Source organism: Bos indicus x Bos taurus, chromosome 28, assembly GCF_003369695.1.
Source record: "Bos indicus x Bos taurus breed Angus x Brahman F1 hybrid chromosome 28, Bos_hybrid_MaternalHap_v2.0, whole genome shotgun sequence".
NCBI classification, from domain to species: domain Eukaryota; kingdom Metazoa; phylum Chordata; class Mammalia; order Artiodactyla; family Bovidae; genus Bos; species Bos indicus x Bos taurus.
Genome location: NC_040103.1, coordinates 9,226,678 through 9,250,665, shown reverse-complemented (window position 1 = coordinate 9,250,665; position 23,988 = coordinate 9,226,678). Strand labels below are relative to the sequence as shown.

Below are 23,988 nucleotides of genomic sequence, written 5' to 3'. Positions count from 1 at the left end.
TAGCAGCAGCAGCAGCAGACTGTAGTTTGTTTGCAGTTACTTTTATATTGCTTTTAAGTTCTAAATATCAATTGCAAAATCTTGCCAAAACAGGTAACAAAAATGGTAGGTGATTAATTTTGGGTTTTTACTATCCAACTGTTCATTTTTTGAGTAGTAACAGGGCTATCTAGGGAAACCAAACCATCTTAATACAATTCAGCATTTAACTGATTGATCATATAAAATTGGTCTCCATTCAGGCAACCCTTATGGATTTATCTGTTTTATCTGGTATAAAGTAATTTTCAGGTTGGGCACTCAGTAATGAAACAGCCAAAAATAAAACTTATGTTTTTTTATAAGTGAAATTATAAATTTTGCAAAACATGCAGAATTTCATAAAGTTGATGAATACGATTTTGAGAAGTGGATTGACTTATAAAGTTATTGACAAATGAGAGGATCTGGCAGAATCAGACCCTATAGTGACTGAAGGTGAGAAAGTTGATGAGGATGATGGAATCATTTTAGTATGAGAGGAAAGAGTGGCCCGTGGGAAATCTGAACATGCTCTTGATTTTGTCTTTCCAAATCGCTCTTTATAAGTGGTCTGTGAAAGCAAACACTCTTTTTAAATGGTCTTACTTTTTTTTTTTTTAATTTATGTTTTGGCTCTCTGGATCTTCATTGTTGCATGCAGGCTTTCTCGAATTGTGATGAGCAGGGGCTCCTCTAGTTTCAACGCACAGGCCTCTCACTGCGGTGGCTTTCCCTGTTGAGCACAGGCTCTCAGGTGCTCCAGCCTCAGGAGTTGTAGTACACAGGCTTAGTTGCCTTGTGGCATGTGGAGTCTTCTCAGACCAGGGGTCGAACTCGTGTCCCCTGTGTTGGCAGGTGGATGTGAACTTGCTGCACATTTCTTAAACTTTTTCAATGAATACATTGTAAGCATCTTTCTATATTAATATATATAATTATATATTTTTAAATGTCTACAGAATATTTTATATGGAGATATGCCATATTTTATGAAAATAGTTATCCACTGTTAAACTTGTGAGTTTTAAAAAAAAGTCACAAGTAGTTAGATTTTTTAGTTAGGTATGAAATAAATGTGCTATCCTTTAGCATCAAAGGCAGTGGCTTGTGAGGGCCACGTCTCTTTGTAGGCAGCACGACAAAGGACCTAACTTTTCCTGTGGTATTGCGGCAAGATGAACTCCCTTCGTACTCCTGCTGCTTTGCTTTCTGTCACCTCCCCCTTCCTAAAGTACTTTTGCATTTATGCTCCCTAGACATGTCACAGGACTCTGTTAAAAACAGGAGAGGTACGTTCCGTTCTGCTTGAAAGCTCAAGGACCACTAGCATCGCCTAGGACCAGATAGAGGGCGCTTACTCATTGCACCTGTCCTCAGGCCACTCGACTGCGAGTGTCCGGTGAGCTGCTGCTGCTGCTATATCACTTCAGTCGTGTCCGACTCTGTGCAACCCCAGAGACAGCAGCCCACCAGGCTCCTCTGTCCCTGGAATTCTCCAGGCAAGAACACTGGAGTGGGTTGCCATTTCCTTTTCCAATGCATGCATGCATGCTAAGTCACTTCAGTCGGGTCTGACTTTGTACAACCCTATGGACAGCAGCCCACCAGGCTCCTCTGTCTACAGGATTCTCTACGCAAGAATACTGGAGTGGGTTGCGATTTCCTTCTCTGCAGTGAGCTTCTAGTCATACCTTATCCATAAGGAATCTTGGCTGGTATTTGTTTTCATATAATTACAAAAAACATGATGTTTGTTTAAAAGGAAAAGAGAAAGGACTGGAAATTCTAGCAAATAGATACCTGGGCCTGAAGCTGCCCTTTTTGTGAATTCATCTCTTCAGCTGTTCATTTCTGGCTTTATTTTATAAATTAATTTTCTGGAGACCAGGAAAATTTAACTTTTATATGACCTCAGAAAGGTATGAACGCTTGTCATACTGTTTCTTGGCATTCCAGAAGTAGTATATATAGAATGGATCATTTCTAGCAAGATAAAAATTACCAAAATTTGCCCCAGTAAATAGCATGGAATAAAGCATAAATAACTAACTACTATAAAAGGAATTTAGTTCTCTTTATCCCAGAGACTTCTCTTTCAAAAAACCCTGATTCAGTTGCTTTCACAGATTCATTTTACCAGATCCTTGAAGCCAGTTTATTTCAGTGTTGTTGAGGCAGGGCATAGAATGAAGGAAAGCCTCCAGATTTTGTTTAAAACCAGCACAACATGCTGACAGACAAAAGGCAGTGCGTGCTTTGAATAATAATGCAACAGTTCTAAATAAAATATTTCTTGGGTCCAGGAGCATTATTTTAGAGAATAAACATTTCCCCAGAGTTCATTCCAGCAGGACAAAATTGGTTCAAAACTGGGAACTCTATTATGTAATTGGCTAGAGAAAACTCATATAATCATGTCCAAAGATCTGAAAAGGCATGAGATAAAAATCAGTAACTGTTCCTAATTAAGTGACAGCAGAATAGGAGTAACATGATGAAAATACTTCTCAAATCAGAAGCTAGTATTTTTGCCACATAATTGGGGAAACAAAAGCATTCTTGTTAAATTCATCATTTTTGTTGAACATGGTTCTAGTTGGCAGAAATAGATGCCTTTCAAGTACTAGTGAGATGTATGAATGATAAAGCTGACGTCCCAGGTCTGTGGGGTTCTTAAGTTGAATATTAAGCAGGACATCTGGCTAGTCATTTGGAAATATTAAAGAAGTTTGACTCCAGCCTTATTCCTTAGACAAAAATGTGAGCTGAACTAAAGATTGCACATTAAAAAGAAAACTTAGCTTTAGTGTTAGAAAATGTGGAGTACATATGATGACTATCTAAATATAGAGGTAGGTACTTTTTAAAGAGAGCACCTTTCTAAGCAACATATAAAGCTAGAAGAAAGTAGTCTTCTATAAAGCTATAAAGTTACCACGTCAAAAAGAATGTGAAAGCAAACATCAGTTCAGGACAAAATATCTGCCAAGCCTGATGCACGAGCAGGTTATTTCCTCTGCACACTTGCTCAGGGGTGTATGTACAGGGCGTTTGTTGCAGCGGTTTTAATGCCAAAAGACTAGAAACAATCTAAACTTTTACTAGTAAGGTACTAGTTTTTAAAAATATGGACCACACGATCTGGCATTTGTGTACAATTTTAAAAGGCTTTTACTTTAGATATGTATGTATCAGTAGTGGTATCAGAGTGGTAACACTCCCAGTGTAACTGAGATGTGAGAGCGGCTGTGCAGAGCAGGACGTGTGTGCTCTGGTCTCATGTATTTTCAGACAAGCACACCACTATACATCTAGCATTTCTCTAGGGTAGTGAAAGGATTAAACAGTGACTTCAGAGAGGGGGTTTGTGCTGGGAGGAAAGTTGCAATTTTATGCTGTTTCAGTGTTTTCATTGTTACTTAAATGTTTTTCCCTTTGGTTTTAGTGGTGATCTCTCTACTCATTAATCTGGGTAGCCCCATAAAAGAAGTGCGCAGGGCTGCCATTCACTGTCTCCAGGTCCTCAGTGGGGTGGTGTCCCAGTTTCATCTGGTCATAGATCACGTGGTTCCTAAAGCAGAGGAGATCACCTCAGATGCCACCTACGTTGTTCAGGTAAACTCAGTGGCAGAGAAGATGGAGTGTGTGCAGACCGTTGTGGACACATGAGCCATTCTCCCCTTCGTTGACGTTCTGCTTTGCAGGGCGTTTGATTGGCTAAGTCATTGAATTTAGAAATTGATATGTCAGTATCTGCACATCTTTATCCCCTAATCTTAAAAAGATAGCAGTATCATGTTGCATTTCTGCTGTCTTGTCACTGGCTAAAAGACCAGTGTTGGTAGTAAGCTACCAGACGGGTAGTGATACCATTTCCTATTCAGATTTCAAGGGGAAATGAAAAATCGTGAGCTGTGTTGCATCATTTGGGAAAGCATCTTCCCTGAGTAGCACACGGAGCCCCTGCCGCTTTTTCTTTAAGCCACTTTTCTTTTTTGTATCCTAGGACTTGGCAACTTTATTTGAGGAACTGCAGAGTGAAAAGAAGCTGAAATCTCATCAGAAGTTATCTGAAACTTTGAAAAACCTCCTTCATTGTGTATATAGTTGCCCATCTTACGTTACAAAAGACTTGATGAAAGTACTTCAGGACATCAACAATGAGGTATGTGTAACTTAGTGGGCTGTATCCATTGCAGGTGATGTTAGTGAAGATTATTTTAATTAGTCATGTGTGTACAAGACTGCGTGAGAGTTATATATATACACACTCAGGCGTGAATACTTTCATATTAATGTGAAAGAAGAGCTGAGGTGGAGGGAAAAGATACAGGGTACAAAAAACAAGCAGCAGTGCATTTCTGTCCATTTTAAAATTGTGTGTTATCCCTGCCTCATCATTGACTTGATGTTAAATGAATTTTAAAATCACAGGGAGAACTGATGACAATGCATTGATGAAAAACAGTTTGTGTTTATTCTCAGGTGAAAATCTCCACAAAATAATAATATTTGAACATAAAAGTCTATGTATATTTCAAAATTGTTTACTCTTTTTTAAAATACACATGGCTGTACATTTCTAGAGAGGTCGGGGGGAGAAACAGAGCTTTATGGTTCCAGGGAAGCCCGTGTTACGAAAGAAAGAGGTTTATGAACCATTTGTGTGATGGTTTGTGCTTGTAAGCCAGAGAAAACTGCTCCTTATCCTTGTGTTCCAAAAATTCCTCTGGACCTTACCAGTCTTTGGAATTGACTGCAAGTTGGAGAAGTAAGAGAGGGGTAGTGTTGTTATTTAGTCGCTAGGTCAAGTCTGACTCTTGTGACCCTGTGGACTGTAGCCTGCCAGGCTCCTCTGTCCATGGATTTCCCAGGTAAGAATACTGGAGTGGGTTGCCATTTCGTTCTCCAGGGGATCTTTCCAACCCAGGGATCAAACCGGAGTCTCCTGCATTGACAGTTGAATTCTTTACCACTGACCCACTAGTGATGGAGAAGGCAATGGCACCCCACTCCAGTACTCTTGCCTGGAAAATGCCATGGACGGAGGAGCCTGGTGGGCTGCAGTCCATGGGGTCGCAAAGAGTCGGACACGACTGAGCGACTTCACTTTCCTGCATTGGAGAAGGAAATGGCAACCCACTCCAGTGTTCTTGCCTGGAGAATCCCAGGGACGGGGGAGTCTGGTGGGCTGCCGTCTATGGGGTCGCACAGAGTCGCACATGACTGAAGCGACTTAGCAGCAGCAGCAAGCCACTAGTGAAGCCCAAAATTGGGATAAAATGGAGTAAAAGACATTTCATTACATTGTCCAGGCCAAGAAAATAGATGGCCTGTGTCCGCTCTGTGTCGTTCCTGATACAGTGTAAACTAGGAGTTGACAGTCTTGTTCTATGAAGCAGTGTCCCCAAGCTTCTTGGCACCAGGAACTGGTTTTGTGGAAGACAGTTTTTCCACAGAAGGGTGGCGGGATGCTTTCGGGATAATTCAAGTGCATTACTTTTATTGTGCACTCTCTTTCTGTTTTGTGGCCATTTTGGGATAGTCCGCCTTGACTTTAAGGTTAGGGTTCATGCTCCTGTGAGAATCTAATGCCACCGCTGATCTGACTGTAGGAGAAATTCAGGCGGTAAAGCAAGTGATGGGGAGCAGCTGTAAATACAGATGAAGCTTCACTCACTCATCTGCTGCTTACCTCCTACCGTGTGGCCCAGTTTCTAATGGGCCACAGCCCAGCCCTGGTCCACAACCCTGGGGTTGGGGATCCTTGCTGTAAAGGACCAAATAACAACTATTTTACGCCCTGTGGCTGTACAGACTCTGTTGCAGATGCTCTGCTCTGCCATCATATTGCCAAAGCAGCCTCAGACAGTATGTAAACAGAAGAGCATGCTTGTGATTTTCAACAAAATTTACAGAAACAGATGGTCCTCTGAACGTGTCCTGCAAGCCATAATTTGCTGGCTGCTGCTTTAGTTATTGAAGACTTCACATATATAATTTGAATTAATATTAATTATACCAAGTTGGAAATATTGTGTGGAAAAGCTTAATTTTATTTTTGTAGTCTAAAACTTCAGTTTGTATTTCCTGTTTTTAGAAAGTCTTAGAATGCCCACAGAGTATTACTGCTGAAAGATTCGGAGCTTTTGATTATTACAGACTGAACTGTCATGAGGCACCTGGGTGCCTTAGTTGGATTAATAGCTGTCCTTATGCCTAGGAGGTCATTACTGTTGGTTTTTTCCTTCTGTGTTAAGCTTCTAGTCTTACAACATCTCTTTGGATGTTTTTGTACAGCAAGGAAAAACTTGCATCAGTATAAATAACTGTCTACTAATAAACTTTCCAAACTTTAGCTGGTGCTTTCTCAGCTGTTGTCAATGATTGAACAACTTTTAGAAAAGAGCCAGAAGGAGCCCGCAGCTGTCCTGAAAGATGAGGCCATTGCCCTGCATCTCATTCTGGGAAAATATAATGAATATTCAGCTTCTCTTTTACATAAGGACCCGAAGAGTCTAGATATATTTATAAAAGCTCTGCACACAACAAAGGAACTTTGCATGGGAATGCCAGCCATTCAGATTACAGCTCTCGAAAAGGTCAGTGATTTCTTTCAGAGATTAAAGCATGTTAAGCTTTTGAAAATTTGTAATGTTTACTTCGAGAAGATAAAATGATCTGAATGTGTTTCAAAGGAATATGATACATTTGACCCATTTTTGCAAAACTGGATAATGTACATGAGTCATTAAACTGACAAAATGGGGACCAATTTCACATTGTAAGACAATGATGGAAACGTCATTTTTAGAATTCAGGTTTGTTCATAGATCTCAGTTGCCTTTCTTCTGCCTCTAGATTACGAAGCCATTTTTCGCAGCTATAACAGATGAAAAGGTTCAGCAGAAGCTTTTGTGCGTATTGTTTGATTTATTGGTGAACTGTAAGAACTCACATTGTTCTCAGACTGTTAGCAGTGTTTTCAAAGGGGTAAGTTGCAAACTTGTCATTTATTAATATTTACTCTCTTCCAAGTAATGCCATGTTTAAGCCTTCTCCCTTTTGTAATTCCTTTAGGAAGTCAGATATTCCCATTAGCCAGAATCATAGAAAAGTAGGTCATAGAGAAATGCAAAATCAAAAGTTGTAAGTCCTCACTATTACTTTTATGGTATGAAATATTTAGTTTTGAATGGTAGGGTGTGTGTTAGTTTAGGTGTTACTCACCTCCTAGGCAAGAACAGGAAGGTGTAGTGACTTGATGTTCAGCAGGGTCACGGATTATTATTCTACTTAATTTAAGTTGTTTAATGACACATAGAATGGAATTGAGAATCTGCTCATTGGTTTCTATGTATGTTGGAACCTAGCTGTGGATCTGAATAACTACCTAATTACCCTGTGTGTTGCTTTGTTGTGCTTTTTAGGGAAACTTTCTTTCACAAAAATACATAATAGCGTGGTGAAGTCCTAGTGTCCAGATTCTGCAGTTCTCAGAATTATAACATATTTTCTTAGATTTCTAAGAAAATTTGTTCTAAGTGGAACAAATTAAGGTACAGAGCAGTGTGATAATGTGCTCCTGTGTGTGTCTAAGCTTTATAGAGTTGTTGGTATATGGAATATTCCCCAGGAATATATAAGGGATTGTCAGTGAAGTTTCCCTTTGGGTATTGGACTGGGCTCTAGGGTCATAGGGAGACATAAAATGGGACAGAGACGTTTGCATTGTATCTCTCTAAATCTGCGTAAACTGCTCTAATGGTATCCGTGGAATCCTATCATCACGCATTCCTCCTTAATATTCTAGATTTCTGTTAATGCTGAACAAGTCAGAATAGAACTGGAGCCACCAGATAAAGCCAAGTCCTTAGGCACAATTCAGCAGACGAGGAGGCAGAAGATGCAGCACAAGTAAGCGTGGCTGTCCCCAGGCCGTGAATGTTTGGAACCATCGTGACTTTTTTGATGCCCATCAATGTGGCATAATTGGTTACAATAGTCTTTACTTAACATTGACAGTATTTGCTTTTCTTTTTGTCTCGTCCGATTCCCAGAAAATCACAAGATCAAGAATCTGTCCAGGAAGTTGGAGGTTCTTACTGGCAAAGAGTAACCCTCATCCTGGAATTATTGCAGCACAAAAAGAAACTCAAAAATCCTCAGATACTGATACCGACTCTTTTTAACCTGCTGTCAAGGTAATAACACTTGCCTTTGATCTGTGAGAGAATAAGATTCTAATTCTTGCCTGTTTTCACACTCTCTTCTTGCTCAGCTAGTCTGTAAAACAATGCAAGTTGAATACTATAGTTGGAAGATTTAAAGAATGGTTACAGGAACCTGTTTGCCAAGGCCTGAAACTAACCTTCATCCTGTATGTGTGGTAAATGAGCACTCACCTTGCAGCCTGCTTTCCTGCTTCGTGGTCAATACCGTGTCCCTGGGGCATCATTACCTCTGTTTAAGGATGTAGTGTGACACCTGGTTCTTTTAGCCCTGCATCATTAGATAGCCATAGTGTGTGCCTTGCATGGTGGATATGTGCTCTCGTCTGAAGAAAAATAATTCTCAAGGTTGTCCTCTAAGAAGGTTCAAAATGGGTTGATGGAAAGTTCGGTAGAAAAGAGAGATAATGTGATGTCAGCGCCTGCCTGCAATAGAAGAATCAGCATTAGAAATCTCACACTGTGTTTACAGACACAATGTTAATATTTTAGTTCTTCGTCATTTAATATATGCTCTGGGCATTGGTCATTACTGCAGAACTGAAACTGTACAACCCTTTCGTTTCCCATCGTTTCTCTTCTGGGATTCCTGAAGGTGTTTAGAGCCTTTGCCACCCGAGCAGGGAAGCATGGAATACACCAAACAGTTAATTCTTAGTTGTCTGCTTAACATCTGCCAAAAACTGTCTCCAGAAGGTGGCAGAATACCCAAAGGTACGTACATTGTTGGAAGCAAGTGGGGAAGGATCATCTGCTCTGAGTGTGAATGTACTTACCACTTGCAGATATTTTATTTCTTGCCCTATAGACGTTCTGGATGAGGAGAAATTCAACGTGGAATTGATAGTCCAGTGCATCCGTGTTTCTGAGATGCCTCAGACCCATCACCATGCCCTTCTGCTCTTGGGTACTGTTGCTGGAATATTTCCTGTAAGTGTTAACGATCTTAAGGCTTATGCAGGTATTTTGGATGTTTTCTTCCGTGGACATATATAGGCGCACATGGTTGGGATTCTGTGGGGTTCTGGACCTTACAGTGCAGGTGGGCCTCCCAGGCCTGCCTCTCTAGTTGAGGCAGTGAGCTGGTTGATCTCTCTAAGCTTTGGCTCCACCTTTTGTAAAGTGGAAAATACAGTAACCTTCATAGAATCGTGAGAGTGGGACTGGATAATTTATGGTTAGCACTTAGCATGGCACTTGGTGCAAGGTAACTCCAGTAAGTGGACTTAAAAGTAATTTGATTATAAACTGCCTCAGTTAAAGAAATTGTGCTCCTTATGGAAATCCATCATTTAAAGATTTTTAAAGAGATGGAAATTATTTTCATCTAAGGGATATGTTCCTAACTGATGATTTTTGATTCTTCATGAGCTTCTGTGGGTCTCTTAATCTACTAAAATGGTGTGTAAGATTTAATGTGTGTGGGATTTTTTTTTCCCTTGGTACAGGGTCAGTAGCCCTCAAAGGGGTTGACAATCCAGAAACAAGAATCATTGATATTTTTCTTTTGTTTTTATTGAAATATAGTTCATATTGTTACAAAATCTGCCTATTAGAAGTGTACGGTTTAGTGGTTTTATGTACTCACGGTTGTACAGCTGTCACCATATGTATTTCCAGAACACTGTCATCAGCCTCAGAGAGAAGCCCCGTATGCATTAGCGTTCAGTCCCTGTTCCCTTTACCACCACACCACCTCCTCTGGCAGCCGCCTATCTACTCTTCTGTTCTGGACATTTCCTGTGAATGGAATCGTATAATACGTGGCCTTATTTGTGTCTGACTTTCTGCACTTTGCATGTTTTCAAGGCTAATCCATTTGGAAGCTTGAATCAATACTCCTTTTATGGCTGAGTAGTTAACCGTTGTAGGACTTTTCCTGGTAGCTCAATGGTAAAGAATCCGCCAGCAATGCAGGAGACTTGGTTCAGTCCCTGGGTGGGAAGATCCTCTGGAGGAGGGCATGGCCACCCACTCCAGTATTCTTGCCTGGAGAATCCCATGGACGGAGGAGCCTGGTGGGCTAAGTCCAGGGGGCCATAAAGAGTCAGACTTAGAGACTAAACAACAGCAACAACAGTAAACGCTTGTATGTACATTGTTTCATTTATCTGTTCAGTAATTGATGGACATTTAAGTTGTTTCCACTTTTTATCTGTTCGTTAATTGACATATTTGTTGTTTCCACTTTTTGGCTGTTCATCATGCTGCTGTGAACATTCATACAGGAGGCTTTGTGTGAACGTGTCAGTGTTTTCAGTAGGAGTAGAATTGCTGGGTCTTAACTTCATGAGAAACTGTCAGGCCATTTTCAAAGTGAGGTCATTTTGTGCCCACCACGAAGTGTCTAGGGGTTCTAATTTGCCCACTCCCTCACAGTTATTACTGTCTATCTTTTTTATTATACTTGTCCGAATCGGTGCTTTCTGATTTGGATTTTGCATTTCCCTCATAACTGATGTTGATCATCTTTTCATGTGCTTATCAACTGTTTATTTGTGGAGAAATGTCTTTGTGCATCATTTGCCTGTTTTTAAGCTGGGTTATATTTTTTTATTGCTGAGTTGTAATGAATCATTGATATTTGATCTGCTTAAGATGGAAAATGTTGAAAAATGTGTTTGCTTTCAGGATAAAGTTCTACACAATATCATGTCTATTTTTACATTTATGGGAGCCAATGTGATGCGTCTAGATGATACTTACAGTTTTCAGGTCATCAACAAGACAGTGAAAATGGTTATTCCAGCACTTATTCAGGTGAGTTTTCTACTGTCATTGGGGTTATATTTTATAATTTTTAAGATTTTACATGGTGTGAGATTCAAGTAGTAGTTAATAAATGACATTAAAAGCCTCTCCAGAATGCTCAGGTATCAGTGCCCATTAAATTTTAGAGTGATGAAGCTAGGGAGTAGTCTTGGAAATAACATCTTTTCCAGAAATATCTATAAACATCCCTAGCTGATTGTGCTGTACTGCAAGGGTATAAACTAAACAAGTACCTTAACATTCTTCTGACAAAGTGAATTTATAGTCAGGTTATATCTCAGGACATTGCGTCAGTTTGATGAGACCCTTAAGTAGGTCTGTGCAGATAGGAAGTTTTAAAGATATGGTGGCAAATGTGTTAACATACAATTTAACTGACGTTTACCAAGTGTTCTCTGAAACTTAGTACACAAAGAGATGACTGAGACCTGGTCTCTAACAGCCTAGTCTCAGGAAGAAGTGAAGACTTTGAAACTAAAAAAGAGCCTTGAAGATGAACGGGCATGGTTATCCACTTGGGTTTTCTCTTTACCTCCACTGCTGTTACTTTCTTTTCTCATGTTATTGACCATTTTCTCTGTGACCATACCGAGCACCTTCTCCTTTTAATCTTGCTGTAAGGTTGGTATTCTTTGTGTCCAGCAAATTAGCCAGTGTGGGACACATATATAAAAAGGAAAATAACATTATGCATTCATGTGATGTATGCCAGTGGGATAGAGAAACACTGAAGAGTTCATTGTAGGGGAAGGCCCATATGGGCCAGAATGACCACAGACTTTCATAAGAAATGCACTTCAAACTGGTATGAAGAGGGTAGGATTTGTCCTCTGAAACAGCTGGCGGTCCCGGCCTGGGGTTGTGCACAGTGTGTGTGAGGGACGTGGAAAGCAAAGTCAGGTGGAAGTCGGGGCGCTGGGTTAGCTGGCCGTGTCTCTTTCTTCATTCTTTCATTGATTCAGCAGTGGTCTTTCATGCACCCGTACCAGATGGTCAGAATTGTATTCTGAAAGCAGCAGGGGGCTGTTGGCTTTGTACTGCTGCGCTTGTTAGACGATACCGTCCTTCTGCAGGCATAGCTCAAATCCTGTTCGGTTTTTCTGGACGCCCCCAGAGCAGCCTCGCTCTCAGGGCCCGTCGTTGGCCTCTGCAGTCTTTTCACGGGAGCGTGGTGCCTGGCGGAGATGAGCGCCTCCTTCCGGGCGGGGCTCACGTCCTGCACTCTGTGGTCCCCTCATGGGAACGTAGTCTGTACTCCTTGGTTGTTAGAATCCCTTTGATAACTGTCTTGGGGGCACATCAGAAGGCCTTTTCGAGTCTACTTAAAGCTTGTCTCATGGCGAGTTGGCTTCTCCTTGCTGTCCCCTGCTTGCTGCCCTGCAGTCTGATGGTGGCGACTCCGCCGAAGTCACAAGGAACGTGGAGGACATCGTGGTCAAGATCATTAACGTGTTTGTGGATGCGCTGCCCCACGTGCCCGAGCACAGGCGCCTGCCCGTCCTCGTCCAGCTTGTTGACACGCTGGGCGCAGAGAGGTTCCTCTGGGTTCTCCTGGTCCTGCTCTTTGAACAGTACGTCACCAAAACTGTGCTGGCGGCCGCCTATGGAGAAAAGGTCAGAGCACAGAGCGGGGTGAGAAGAGAAAACGGGAGGTGTTTCACATAGATTTTGCATTACTTTTCACTTTAAACTTGTGGCTGGTGATGCTTAATGCGCATGAGCTCAGAAGTGCTTTTAAAGGCATTTTTTAATATTCTTTGGACCTACTTCCAGAGCCTGAGGCACTGAATATCCTTGGGAGTAACAGGACTTCTCCTGAGGGTGACTGGAATTTAAGAAACAATTGGTGCCATGCTGGGTGGGTCTGTTTTAAGCCCAACAGCATAGGGCTGTACAGGAATTAAACTGTGTCTCATTTCAGGGGGCAGGGGAGGAGAGTCAGTGTTAGAGAGGCCAGTGAGATGCAGGTAACTGTTTTGAAGAGCCCTGTTGAGAGAGATGAGGGGGGACTTACAGGTCCAAGGCTGTTTCTAAATGACTTCTTAGACAGTGGGATCCAGGAATAGATCTAGAACCTGTGTTAAGTAATTCAGTTCTACCAGAAATCATAATGCAATTTATCCTGGACTTAAACCTCTTAATTCTTGTAAATTGGCTTTCTTATGTAAGGAACTCACTATCTGATTCTTCTAGTCATACACATGACCATTCTTATGGTCTTTGTGGAGTGGCTTTGTGTGCTGAGAAGTATTTTTAAAATGTTTCCCTTATTTGTACTTGTTAAGTAATGTAAATTTGAGAGGTACAGTTTTATTACTTCTTTCTTTCCTCTACACAGGATGCTATTTTAGAGGCAGACACTGAATTTTGGATTTCCGTCTGTTGTGAGTTTAGTGTCCAGCATCAGATCCAAAGCTTGATGACTATCCTTGAGTACTTACTGAAGCTGCCAGAGGAAAAAGAAGGTAGGTGTTAGTCAGATGTTAATTATTGTTTGATCTGGAAGCTTGAGAGAAGCAGAAGATTATGCACTGTATCCTCAGAACCCATGGCATGTCTTTAGAAGGGTTTTTTAAAGTAAGTCAGTAATTTATATGTCTGTCACCTTCTCAAATCTTTGTAGAAAACAGTAAGCAGGATTTCTACCTGCCATTCCTCAAACGTTGGTTTTTGTGTCTCTGTGCTGGTATGTGGGCTGTGGAGTGTTCTGAGTGGGATGAATTATAGTAAAAAGACAGCAAGTTAGTAGGACCTTATTAGCTGTATCTTAGCTTTCCATTAAAATGCGAGCCATGTGTGGTGACAGGCTAAGTACAACAAAGCCTGAATTTTGATTCACCCTCTAGGACAGTGATTTGTAAGTGGCCACCAGTAGACACATACCCCTTTTATATTCGATACATTTGAGTATGGAATTTTACGGAGTTTAAGGACAAACGTCCTCAACTTTTAGGTTTAAATGTTGAAGGGGAGGGATGACCCTCCTTCAGTCCATTGTGGGCCATCAAAGTACATGCCTCTGTAGCTTCAGAAATGGGGCATGGAGCCAGTTTAGACTCTTTTTGCAATATCTTTGTCTTCGATTTGTTTGTCTCAGTTACCTTGTTTTTTGTTTGTTTGCTTTTGTCTTATATACTCTATTCTCAGGGCTGTTGGATATTTTATTTGAAAATATATCTTTCACTAATTTAGAAGAGGAAAAAGTAGATATAACAAATTATATATGTATATAATAGGGCTTCCCTGGTGGCTCAGACAGTAAAGAATCTGGCTGCAATGCAGGAGACCCAGGTTTGATCCTTGGGTTGGGAAGATCCCCTGGAGAAGGGAATGCTATAATACCCACTCCAGTATTCCTGCCTGGAGAATTCCATGGGCAGAGGAACCTGGCAGGTTACAGTCCATGGGGTGGCAAAGAGTCAGACATGACTGAGCAACTAACACTGTCACTTTCTTTTCATGTATATTATATGGATATGTTTAGTAATATACATGTGTTTTATGCATAACAGAGTTCTCTCTAAAACTTGTTTGCATTTACCATGCTCATTAATACCTGTATCTATACACTAAAATATCAGGTCGAAGGTGAGTGAGGTCACTTGTTCATTGTTCTTTTTCAGAAACCATTCCCAAATCAGTATCTAACAAGAGCGAACCACAAGAAGAAATGCTACAGGTCTTTAACATAGATGCGCACACCAGCAAGCAGCTGCGGCATTTTAAATTTCTGTCTGTGTCCTTCATGTCTCAGCTCCTGGCTTCCAACAATTTTATCAGAAAGGTGAGATGTTCTTTAAATGTATTTATGATATAATTTTGCTTGTTCTGAAGAAATTGTGGTTTAGGCTAGTAAAAATAGTTTGGCAAGTGTCTCATGAAAACATGAGGCATGCCTGTAAGAGAAAGCAAATAGTGCTGTTCACTTCAACATGAACATGTGTTGGGCACGACCTGCCAAGACTGCATATGCATCAGCCCTGTGGCTCAGCAGTTCTGTCCTCAATTGGTGCATCCCTGCAGAAGTATGAATGTGTGCACCCAAAGACATTGAAAAGTATGTTAATGGTAGCATTATTGAAGTTGCCCGGACTGGATCAGTCCACATGTCCATCAACAGTGGAGTGGATAAAGCGGACGGGGTGAACCTCACTGACGCACTGTTGACACTCATCAGTATAACATCGAAGGAAAGAAGGCAGAAAGAATGCATCCTGTGGTTCCTGTCGTATTAAGTTCAAAAACAGGCAAAACACACTTGTGGTTTTAGAAGTAACAACGGTGTCTGTCTTTGGAAGGAGGAGAGGGCAGGAGTCGGGGTCAGGTAGGGGAGGAATTCTGAGGTGCCGATAATACGCTGTTTCTTTACCACATATAGTGAGCTCTGCACACACTATTTGTACATCTTTCTGTTTGTGTGCTAAACTTTAAACAACAAGAGAGAAAGAAGTACATATGGAAACAAAACGAAGACATGAAGAAACAGAAAGAAGAGTCAGGGTCATGACCAGGAACACAAGAATGGCTGAGCATTTGAATATCTCTGTCCTTTTAATGCATGATCGAGACAGGAAACCTGTGATCACTGAAGTATTCAGACAAACAGCTTAGAGAATTCTGTACTTACTCATGACTTAAGGACAATGATCATCAGCATCATGAGGTAGGTGGATCTCCTTGGCCTGATAAAGACATGGTTTATACCACACTTCATCATGAGGCCTGAACGTGTGCCCATCAGAGCTTGGAACAAGGGTGTTCTGGGTCACTGTTCACACTCAGCTAAAGGAACAAAGTGTAAGAATCAGAAAAGGACTTGGCAGACTTCTTCAACTAGTAATTAGCTAAGCAAGCTTGCTTGAGAGTGACCAGTGTAGACACTGCTTGTGTCAAGCAGAGTCTAGGCCGGTGGTGGTGCCTGATGATGCGAGTGGATCAGTGTGACTGGACATCAGCTGGCCACACCCACGTGATGTAAAAAGCACTTGCCATGTCGGGCGGCACCGTGTGACAGTCGGGGGAGAGGAGTGTGCGAGCCCTAGGTCTGGTATGATTTGTGCCAAGTATGGGGGAAGGCTCACGTCACGTATAAAGTTAGATTAAACAAAAGGTAGATTAAAAACTTCAGTGTGAAAAGGAGTGCTTGGCACTTTGAGAAGAAAATCAAAGAAAACATAACCAGAGGATGGAGAAGAATTTCTTAAAAACTTCAGTAAAAAGCCACCATAAGCAAAATGAAAAGAAAACCACAGGCTAAGCTGTTTATAAGTCAAGAGGCATCTGTTTCTATTAGAACAATCGGCAAGAAATATGAATTCACTGAAGAGGAATCTGAAATGGCCAGTGAGATGAAACAGCGTCCTTAGTAAGAAGGAAAAGGCAGGTGAAAGGGGATGCCACTGTGATGTTATCAAACTGGCGGAAATTTTAAAGTTGTTAATACAGGAAGCCGCAAGGCTGTGGGGACACGGTCATTGTTCTGCGCAGTGTTGGGCAGTGGGACTCGGCACTGCCGCTTCAGGAAGCGCTGAGCAGTGTCCCGTCAGGCGAAGATGTTGGCCCCTGTGATCCAGCAGTTCCCTTTCTCTACAAAAACTTGGCTAGGTGCTCAAGGACAAAGGTTCTTTTTAGCACTGTTACTAAAGGAAAAAAGGATGAGGGGGGTGACATAAACTAAACATCCACAAAGAGAGGTGAATGAGTAAGTTGTGATACATCAAGAGGAATAGTGTGTGCAGTTAAAGTAAGTGAGCTAGAGCACCGTGACTCACTGTAGAGAGACCCCCCAAAATCGAATGTCATCAAGGAAAGCGTGTTGCTGCCTGGTATGTTTTATGACATTTAACTGCAGGTTGAGGTTTGTGGGGCTCGGGGTGGAGGAGATTGGGATTAGAGAGCAGTGAAGTAGGGACTGCAGCTGTACCTTCATGTTTATTACCATCTTAAAGTTAGACACAGGCCTCACAAAAGATTGCCGTTTCATAAAATTAATAGGTAAGGGTTACATCATATGCTGTATTTTTCTGAATCTTTGTAGTATTTTATAGATAATATCTATAAAGTGTAATCAAAATAAGGGAAGTGGAGTTAATACAGTATGATGGGGGTGATTTGGACCTGATTAAGTTGTAATATCAGAAAACACTGGGGAGTGAGGGGAAGAATTTCTGAAGTTTCACTTCACTTCAAGTGATTTTTCATCACTGACTTCCATATTGTTCTTTAAAAATCAGGTAGTTGAAAGTGGTGGTCCTCAGGTGTTGACAGGCCTGGAACAGAGGTATGTTCCCTTTTTTTCTTTAATTTGTATTCGGAAAGAATTTCAAACTTTTAATCAGAAAGCTGGAAGAAGTTAAAACTCTCACACGAGTCTCCTGTGTTCCAGGTTGCTAGAAACAGTTCTTGGCTACATCAATGCTGTAGCACAGTCCATGGAGAGAAATGCAGACAAGCTAACTGGGAAGTTCTGGCGAGCACTCCTCAGTAAAGCTTACGACATGCTGGACAAGGTGGGCATTTATTTCTCTCCATCTTCTGTGTTTTGTTGCTGTGCTATATCATTGTCAAGTTATTTATCAGAAAGTTTTACTTTAAGAATAAAGTTAGCGATACCTTCTCTTAATAGAATGCAGCTCAGATTTTTCTTGGAAAAGAATTTGATGCCTAGAGATCATTTTACCTGAAAAAGTTGCTTATCTACTGATTATGAGATTGTGTATCTCAGTAAATTTAAAGCATTAGCTTTAAATGTTGAGTCATATCCTACTGTATAACGTTCCAGTTTATTCAAGTGGAATAAATGATAACCTAATAGGTGGAGTGTGTAGTTCATCAGTAAAATCACTGGCCAGGACCACTGTTTAAAATTGAGCTGAGTTGCTTATCTATGTCGCATTGAGCAGTTAGCTTAATGACAGCATCCTCTTTTGGTGTTGTGTGTTTGATAAATGTGGTTAGTCATGCCTCCCTGAAACGTGAGTGTAAGAACTAGATAAGAATGGGTGTGTGCAATCGCCTCATACTTTGAAGGTGTGCAGCGAGTGGAAGTCTGTCTTAAATGATTCATCTTCCCTTTTGTGTTTTATATTTTCCTCTTTTGTTAAATGTGAACCTGCTGTTTAGGTCAACGCCTTGCTGCCCACAGAAACCTTCATCCCCGTGATCAGAGGACTGCTAGAGAACCCACTGCCGTCTGTTCGCCGGAAAGCTTTGGATCTTTTGAACAACAAGCTACAGCAGAAAACCTCCTGGAAGAAGAAAATTGTAAGTGAAGACTACTAGAGACCCATTACCCAGTCCTTGCTTCATCAGAGCTGCAGTTAACTCCTTGTAGTTTCTCTAATGGTACAGTTCAAATAAGTATGTTATTATCCAATAATGCTGTGCTGCCTGTGTGTTTAAATGTGATATGAACTCTGGAGCACTATGTATGTGTTATAAGAGCTATTAGAGTGGAATTGCAACCAAATGGAATTCTTGCTTAATATTGACCACATGTTGCCTTAACTTTGGCATGATTCTAGTCCTTTTTCACTCCAAACTGGTAGAGTGCTTTATATAAATACAGAATTGACTGCAAGCACATGCATTCATTTATTCGTAAGTAACACAAGTGGGGCGATGGTTGCTTGTGTATAATCATATGGCTTAGGACTTCGTGGTCTGATCTTCATTTAAGCAATCTCAAGCAGTAAAAATGGACAGAAGACTAGCATTTCTTTGCAGCTTTAATTGTTTGGGAATTCTGGCTGTCTTCCTCAGATTTACCATTTCCTCGACCTGGTCCCCGTCCTCGTGGCCATGGTGAAGCATAAAAGAAAGACGTTAGAAGATCAACCAATAAACAGACAGACGGCTCTGTATACCTTAAAGCTCTTATGCAAGAATTTCGGTGCAGAAAATCCAGAGCGTTTCGTCCCGGTGCTGCACACCACTGTGAAGTTGATTGCTCTGGGCGCAAAGGAGGAGAAGAACGTCCTGGGCAGTGCCCTGCTATGCGTGGCCGAGGTGGTCTCCACCCTGGAAGCCCTGGCCATCCCTCAGCTCCCCAGGTACGCCGAGGGGACCTGGGGCAGGACCGCTGCACAAGGTTTCTGCTACCAACTGGGAAGTAAAACCTTAGTGACTTTTTTTTTTGCCCGTTAGAAGAAGTTTCATAAAATTCGATTTGTTAGAGAAGTGATCTTTTCTTCAAACTGGAGAACACAGCATTCTCATTTACCTTTATGGCGTGTGTTGGCCCGTTTCTGCTCCCCTTGGACCAGCAGTCCTGGGAAGCAGTGGCGACAGCACCGTCTCATGAAGGAGCCCTTCCATGGTCAGGCCACGACTGGCCCGTGCCGGCCACGCTGGGAGTGGCCACTCCTGGCTGTCTCGCTGGCTGTGCAGCCTTGCCAGGGTTACTTAGCCTGTAGGGCTTTGCCACCTACAAACCGAGACAGTGCCTGTCTCATGGGGTAATGATGGGGCAGTGCATGCATGGCTTTTTTTTTGTTTTTTTGAGATTAAAAAAAATTTTTAATTGCATAGATTGCTATTTTCATAAAATACAGTAAAAATAACTAGAAAAATGAAATAACACAGGCACACAAAATTTCTTATTACTATTAGAGTCACAGACATAAAATTACTCTGCCCAACTGCTATAAATGTTTAAGAGCTTGCTGTCTCCTTACTTACTCTTTGTAGACCAGTAACAGGTTTTTTTTGGTCTTTTTTTTTAATTGGAGTACAATTGCTTCCATGCTTACCTGACACGTAGCAAGTGTTCAGCTGAAAGACATTGTCATGTTTTAAGTAAAGTGATACTGAGTTGGTACTGTGGGCCCTGGGAGAGCTCTTGCTCTTGGGAACATGAAATGTATAGCTGTTTCATGGGCTCGGACGTCAGAATGAAAGGGGCACGCATGGCGGTTTGGATTTTTTCATGGTGACTTCTGCTCTGTCTTCCATTCTCCGTTTCTGCTTTAAGTTTTGAAACTTGTGTCCTTTCTTTCCAGCCTGATGCCGCCACTGCTGACAACCATGAGAAGCACCCGCGAGCTGGTCTCAGGTGAAGTCTACCTGCTCAGCGCCCTGGCAGCCCTGCAGAAGGTGGTCGAGACCCTGCCGCACTTCATCAGCCCCTACCTGGAAGGGGTCCTGTCGCAGGTGAGTCAGTGACCACAGTAGGGGAAGGGAAAAGTTAGAGATTCGATCATTTTATTTGTGCCTGAAGCTTTCCATTTGGCATGGAGACTCTTATTCTGACAAGATGTGCTTCTTACCAAATGTGTGCCTTTCTCACTTTCGCTGTCCCTCCAGTTCAGTCATGAGGTTGGTATGGGCGTTGCTTTGTCAGGAGACTCTTTCTTTCTTTGATTTTGCAGGATGTATTTTACTGCTTTCTTTTCCTGTGAGCTTTTTGGACTTGGGCTGATAGAGCTTCTTGTGGAAATGGGCATGACTGCTTTGTTCCTAACATGAGGGTTTCTTGACCCTACGGTGTCTTTCAGAGTGGAATGCCTGTGCTGCAATCAGACAGTGGGCCATTGGCATTTCTAGCCAAATGAAAATGCCTGAGAATGGCCCCCATCTGTTGTGTTGTGTTGATCACTGGCCATTTATGAGGTTAGGAGCCTTAGCTGCTTGGACGCAGATGACTTGATTGATTCACATACTTTCTAGCCACACCTTGAAAGTAGACGTCATGAAGAAAGGGACGTCTGCATCTGAGCAGCTTTCTAGATTCTTTAGCAAAGAACGTAGCTTTCGTCATGGTCCCTGGATCCTTGTCCTCTTAAGATCACTGTCCTGAGCCCTGCCCTCTGTCCTGCCTCCCACCATTTGCCTGCATCCCTGACTCCTCCCTGGAAAGAGGCATCTGTCCGTTTTCTTCCATTTTAATTTACATTAAATACTAAAAATAAGTCTTTATTTTTATTTATTCTTACGTTTGGGGTTGGTGCATGAGGAGTTCTGTGTGAGGCTAAGTGCACTGAGCGTTCCCAGTCACTGGCACGTGGACCGGCTTCTCCATCCTCACCAGGACTTTCTGTGCGTGTGTAGACAGATGCTCTCAGTGAGGACCTGTGGTGGCCTTAATGGTGGTGGTTATTTCCTACAGGTGATTCACTTGGAGAAAATCACTAGTGAAATGGGTCCTGCCTCCCAGGCTAATGTCCGTCTCACGTCCCTTAAAAAGACACTGGCTACCATGCTGTCACCCCGAGTGTTACTGCCAGCCATCAACAAGACATACAAGCAGATTGAGAAGAACTGGAAGGTTAGACTGTACGGGGTATTAGACTTGGGAGGATGGAGATGTGGTACTTAAATTTTAGATTTTCACTTAAAAGAAGAATATGGTTATTTAATGCCATTACAGATGTATTAATGAACTCTAGGAGTATTAAAAACGGGCACATCTCCTGTGTGTTTTCAGAATCTCATGGGCCCGTTTATGAGCGTCTTGCGCGAGCACATTGGGGTGATGAGGAAGGAGGAGCTCGCCTCCCACCAGCCCCAGCTCACCACGTTCTTCCTGGAGGCCCTGGACTTCCGCACCCAGCACGCTGAGGTAGGCATGTTTCCACCCGCCTGTCCTGAAGTTACCACCTAGCTCAGAGCCAGAGAAAAGTCTAGCTGTGTAACCTGTTGTACCTGCCAGAGTTAGACCTAGATGTCAGTACTCTGGCTAATAAATTAGCTCTTCTGTTTTTAGAATGATCTGGAGGAAATCGGAAAAACGGAAAATTACATCATTGACTGTCTCGTAGCCATGGTGGTCAAACTTTCTGAGGTCACATTCAGACCCCTGTTCTTCAAGGTGAGGTTTCTTCCTCCACTTCTCTTACTCACATATCAGTCACAAGATCCATAGAAGAAACTAATATTACTCTATCTTTTTAGCTATTTGATTGGGCTAAGACTGAGGATGCTCCCAAGGACAGGCTGTTGACATTTTACAACTTGGCAGATTGCATTGCTGAAAAATTGAAAGGGCTTTTTACCCTGTTTGCTGGTCACTTAGTGAAGCCTTTTGCTGACACCTTGAACCAGGTGAACATCTCCAAAACAGGTAGGTAGCGGCCTCTAGGTCAGTTGGCACGCTTGCTCTGTGTACATTACACCAGGAATAGTAAGGAAGATATATTTCTTACTTGATAGTCAGTTGTCAGACACTGTTTTAGCATGTTATTAATTGGTGCTTCCCTGGTGACTCAGACAGTAAAAGAATCTGCCTGCGATGTGGGGGATCTGGGTTCAATCCCTGGGTTGGGAAGATCCAGCCTAGAGAATTCCATGGACAGAGGAGCCTGGCAGTCCATGGGGTCGCAAAGAATCAGACATGACTGAGCAACTTTCACACACACAGTATTAATTTACTCACTCGGGAGAAAGAATAAAGGTTCATTTCTTTGCTTCTAGAATTAACTCTAAAACATTAAAATTGATTTATTCTTTAATACTAATAACAAGCAGTCCATTTGCCAGACTAAGCAATCTTAACAACCAAGAATGTTAACAACTCTAAAAGAGTGAGCCAGTCCCCTGAGACGTCTATTTTCCTTCATCCTGATTGATTTCTAGATCATTTTAGAAATACCCCTCTACTTATAGTTCTTATAATAGTGATTTGAATTTAAACACTGGAGATTTGAAACTCAGCTTTTTTTGGTTTTGTTTCCATTTTTACTCTCCCCAATCTACAGATGAAGCGTTTTTTGACTCTGAAAACGATCCTGAAAAGTGCTGCTTGCTACTACAGTTTATTCTGAACTGTTTATACAAAATCTTCCTGTTTGACACCCAGCATTTTCTAAGTAAAGAGAGAGCAGAAGCCTTGATGGTGCCCCTGGTGGATCAGGTAACCAGTGGAACCATTTGCTGTTAAAAGTTGGGACAGTCAGTGGTACGTGCCTGCAGGGTTTATGTTGACCAGAACCACAGTTTGCTGGGTTTTCTTCTTTTTATGAAATTTTAATTTCAAAATTGATTTCATGTTTCTCATGAATGTAACTGTCTTCACAGTGGCATTGACTGAGTTTTTAATTTTTCAAATAAAAGGCATGATTAAGGTCTATTAAATTTTTAATTCTTAAAAACTGAGTTTCTTGAGTGTGTGTAAGGGTTTGGCTGCTCTTCTCTCAGTTTCTGCAGAGGAAAAGGGGCGATGCCATAGGCTGTGATTCCATTTGAGTTCCTCGCAGGTGGTAGATTTGCTCTAGAGAGTAATAGAATAAGTAGTACCTGGTTTTTGAGCCTGCTATTAGGAAGGATAGTAAAATACCATATACGTTGAGTATTTTTTTCAAACAGCAAGAGACCCACTGCTCAGTCCTTGTCTCACTGTCAACAGCTGGAAAACAGGCTTGGAGGCGAAGAGAAGTTCCAGGAACGGGTGACAAAGCACCTGATACCGTGCCTTGCGCAGTTCTCAGTGGCCATGGCCGATGACTCGCTCTGGAAACCACTCAACTACCAGATTCTGCTGAAGACGAGGGACTCCTCACCCAAGGTCAGGCGCAGTGGTGCAGCATGGATGCTGTGCGCTTGGCACCCGTGGCCACGGCCGCAGGACCTGCACTGCTGTGTTTAGTGCCGGGGGTTGGCCTGTGTCAGGCAGAAGACTGAACCTGAGAAATCTGAATTCCACTTACAGGCCATTTATAAACAGCAGTCCTTCCCACGCCCATGGTGTGTTAGACAGGACCACTAAAATGCTTTATACTTTTAAATACTGTAAAGACTTCAGTTCCTCGTGTTTTCTTAAGCACCATTTACACGTCAGTGTACTCCCAGACACATGCTGTGTTTGTCCACAGACTATTCCTTTGAGTTAGAGCAGTGTATTATCCTGTTGTATACACATCTCTGGCCTAGGACTTTGTGGAATAACGTGCATCAGCATGGGGCAGTGATGTGTGGAGGTTTGAAGTTTTCAAGCTGTCCTAGTGATGGATCACCATTTCGCAAGCTGATT

At 42.0% G+C, this 23,988-nt stretch overlaps 1 protein-coding gene across 1 annotated transcript in view; it reads left to right on the top strand.

Moving 5' to 3' along the window:
* The window catches only part of HEATR1 (HEAT repeat containing 1), a 50,808-nt gene that overhangs the window by 24,501 nt on the left and 2,319 nt on the right, over positions 1 to 23,988 (top strand). Inside the window, exons 21-43 of the mRNA XM_027530737.1 lie at positions 3,467 to 3,636; positions 4,028 to 4,186; positions 6,381 to 6,623; positions 6,883 to 7,014; positions 7,835 to 7,938; positions 8,082 to 8,225; positions 8,848 to 8,966; positions 9,061 to 9,182; positions 10,884 to 11,012; positions 12,408 to 12,638; positions 13,363 to 13,489; positions 14,648 to 14,808; positions 17,258 to 17,304; positions 17,410 to 17,533; positions 18,147 to 18,287; positions 18,786 to 19,075; positions 20,024 to 20,174; positions 21,130 to 21,288; positions 21,448 to 21,582; positions 21,727 to 21,831; positions 21,915 to 22,083; positions 22,718 to 22,872; positions 23,365 to 23,523. Coding sequence (XP_027386538.1) covers positions 3,467 to 3,636; positions 4,028 to 4,186; positions 6,381 to 6,623; positions 6,883 to 7,014; positions 7,835 to 7,938; positions 8,082 to 8,225; positions 8,848 to 8,966; positions 9,061 to 9,182; positions 10,884 to 11,012; positions 12,408 to 12,638; positions 13,363 to 13,489; positions 14,648 to 14,808; positions 17,258 to 17,304; positions 17,410 to 17,533; positions 18,147 to 18,287; positions 18,786 to 19,075; positions 20,024 to 20,174; positions 21,130 to 21,288; positions 21,448 to 21,582; positions 21,727 to 21,831; positions 21,915 to 22,083; positions 22,718 to 22,872; positions 23,365 to 23,523 — 3,476 coding nt within the window. The remainder of the gene's footprint in view (positions 1 to 3,466; positions 3,637 to 4,027; positions 4,187 to 6,380; positions 6,624 to 6,882; positions 7,015 to 7,834; positions 7,939 to 8,081; positions 8,226 to 8,847; positions 8,967 to 9,060; positions 9,183 to 10,883; positions 11,013 to 12,407; positions 12,639 to 13,362; positions 13,490 to 14,647; positions 14,809 to 17,257; positions 17,305 to 17,409; positions 17,534 to 18,146; positions 18,288 to 18,785; positions 19,076 to 20,023; positions 20,175 to 21,129; positions 21,289 to 21,447; positions 21,583 to 21,726; positions 21,832 to 21,914; positions 22,084 to 22,717; positions 22,873 to 23,364; positions 23,524 to 23,988) is intronic.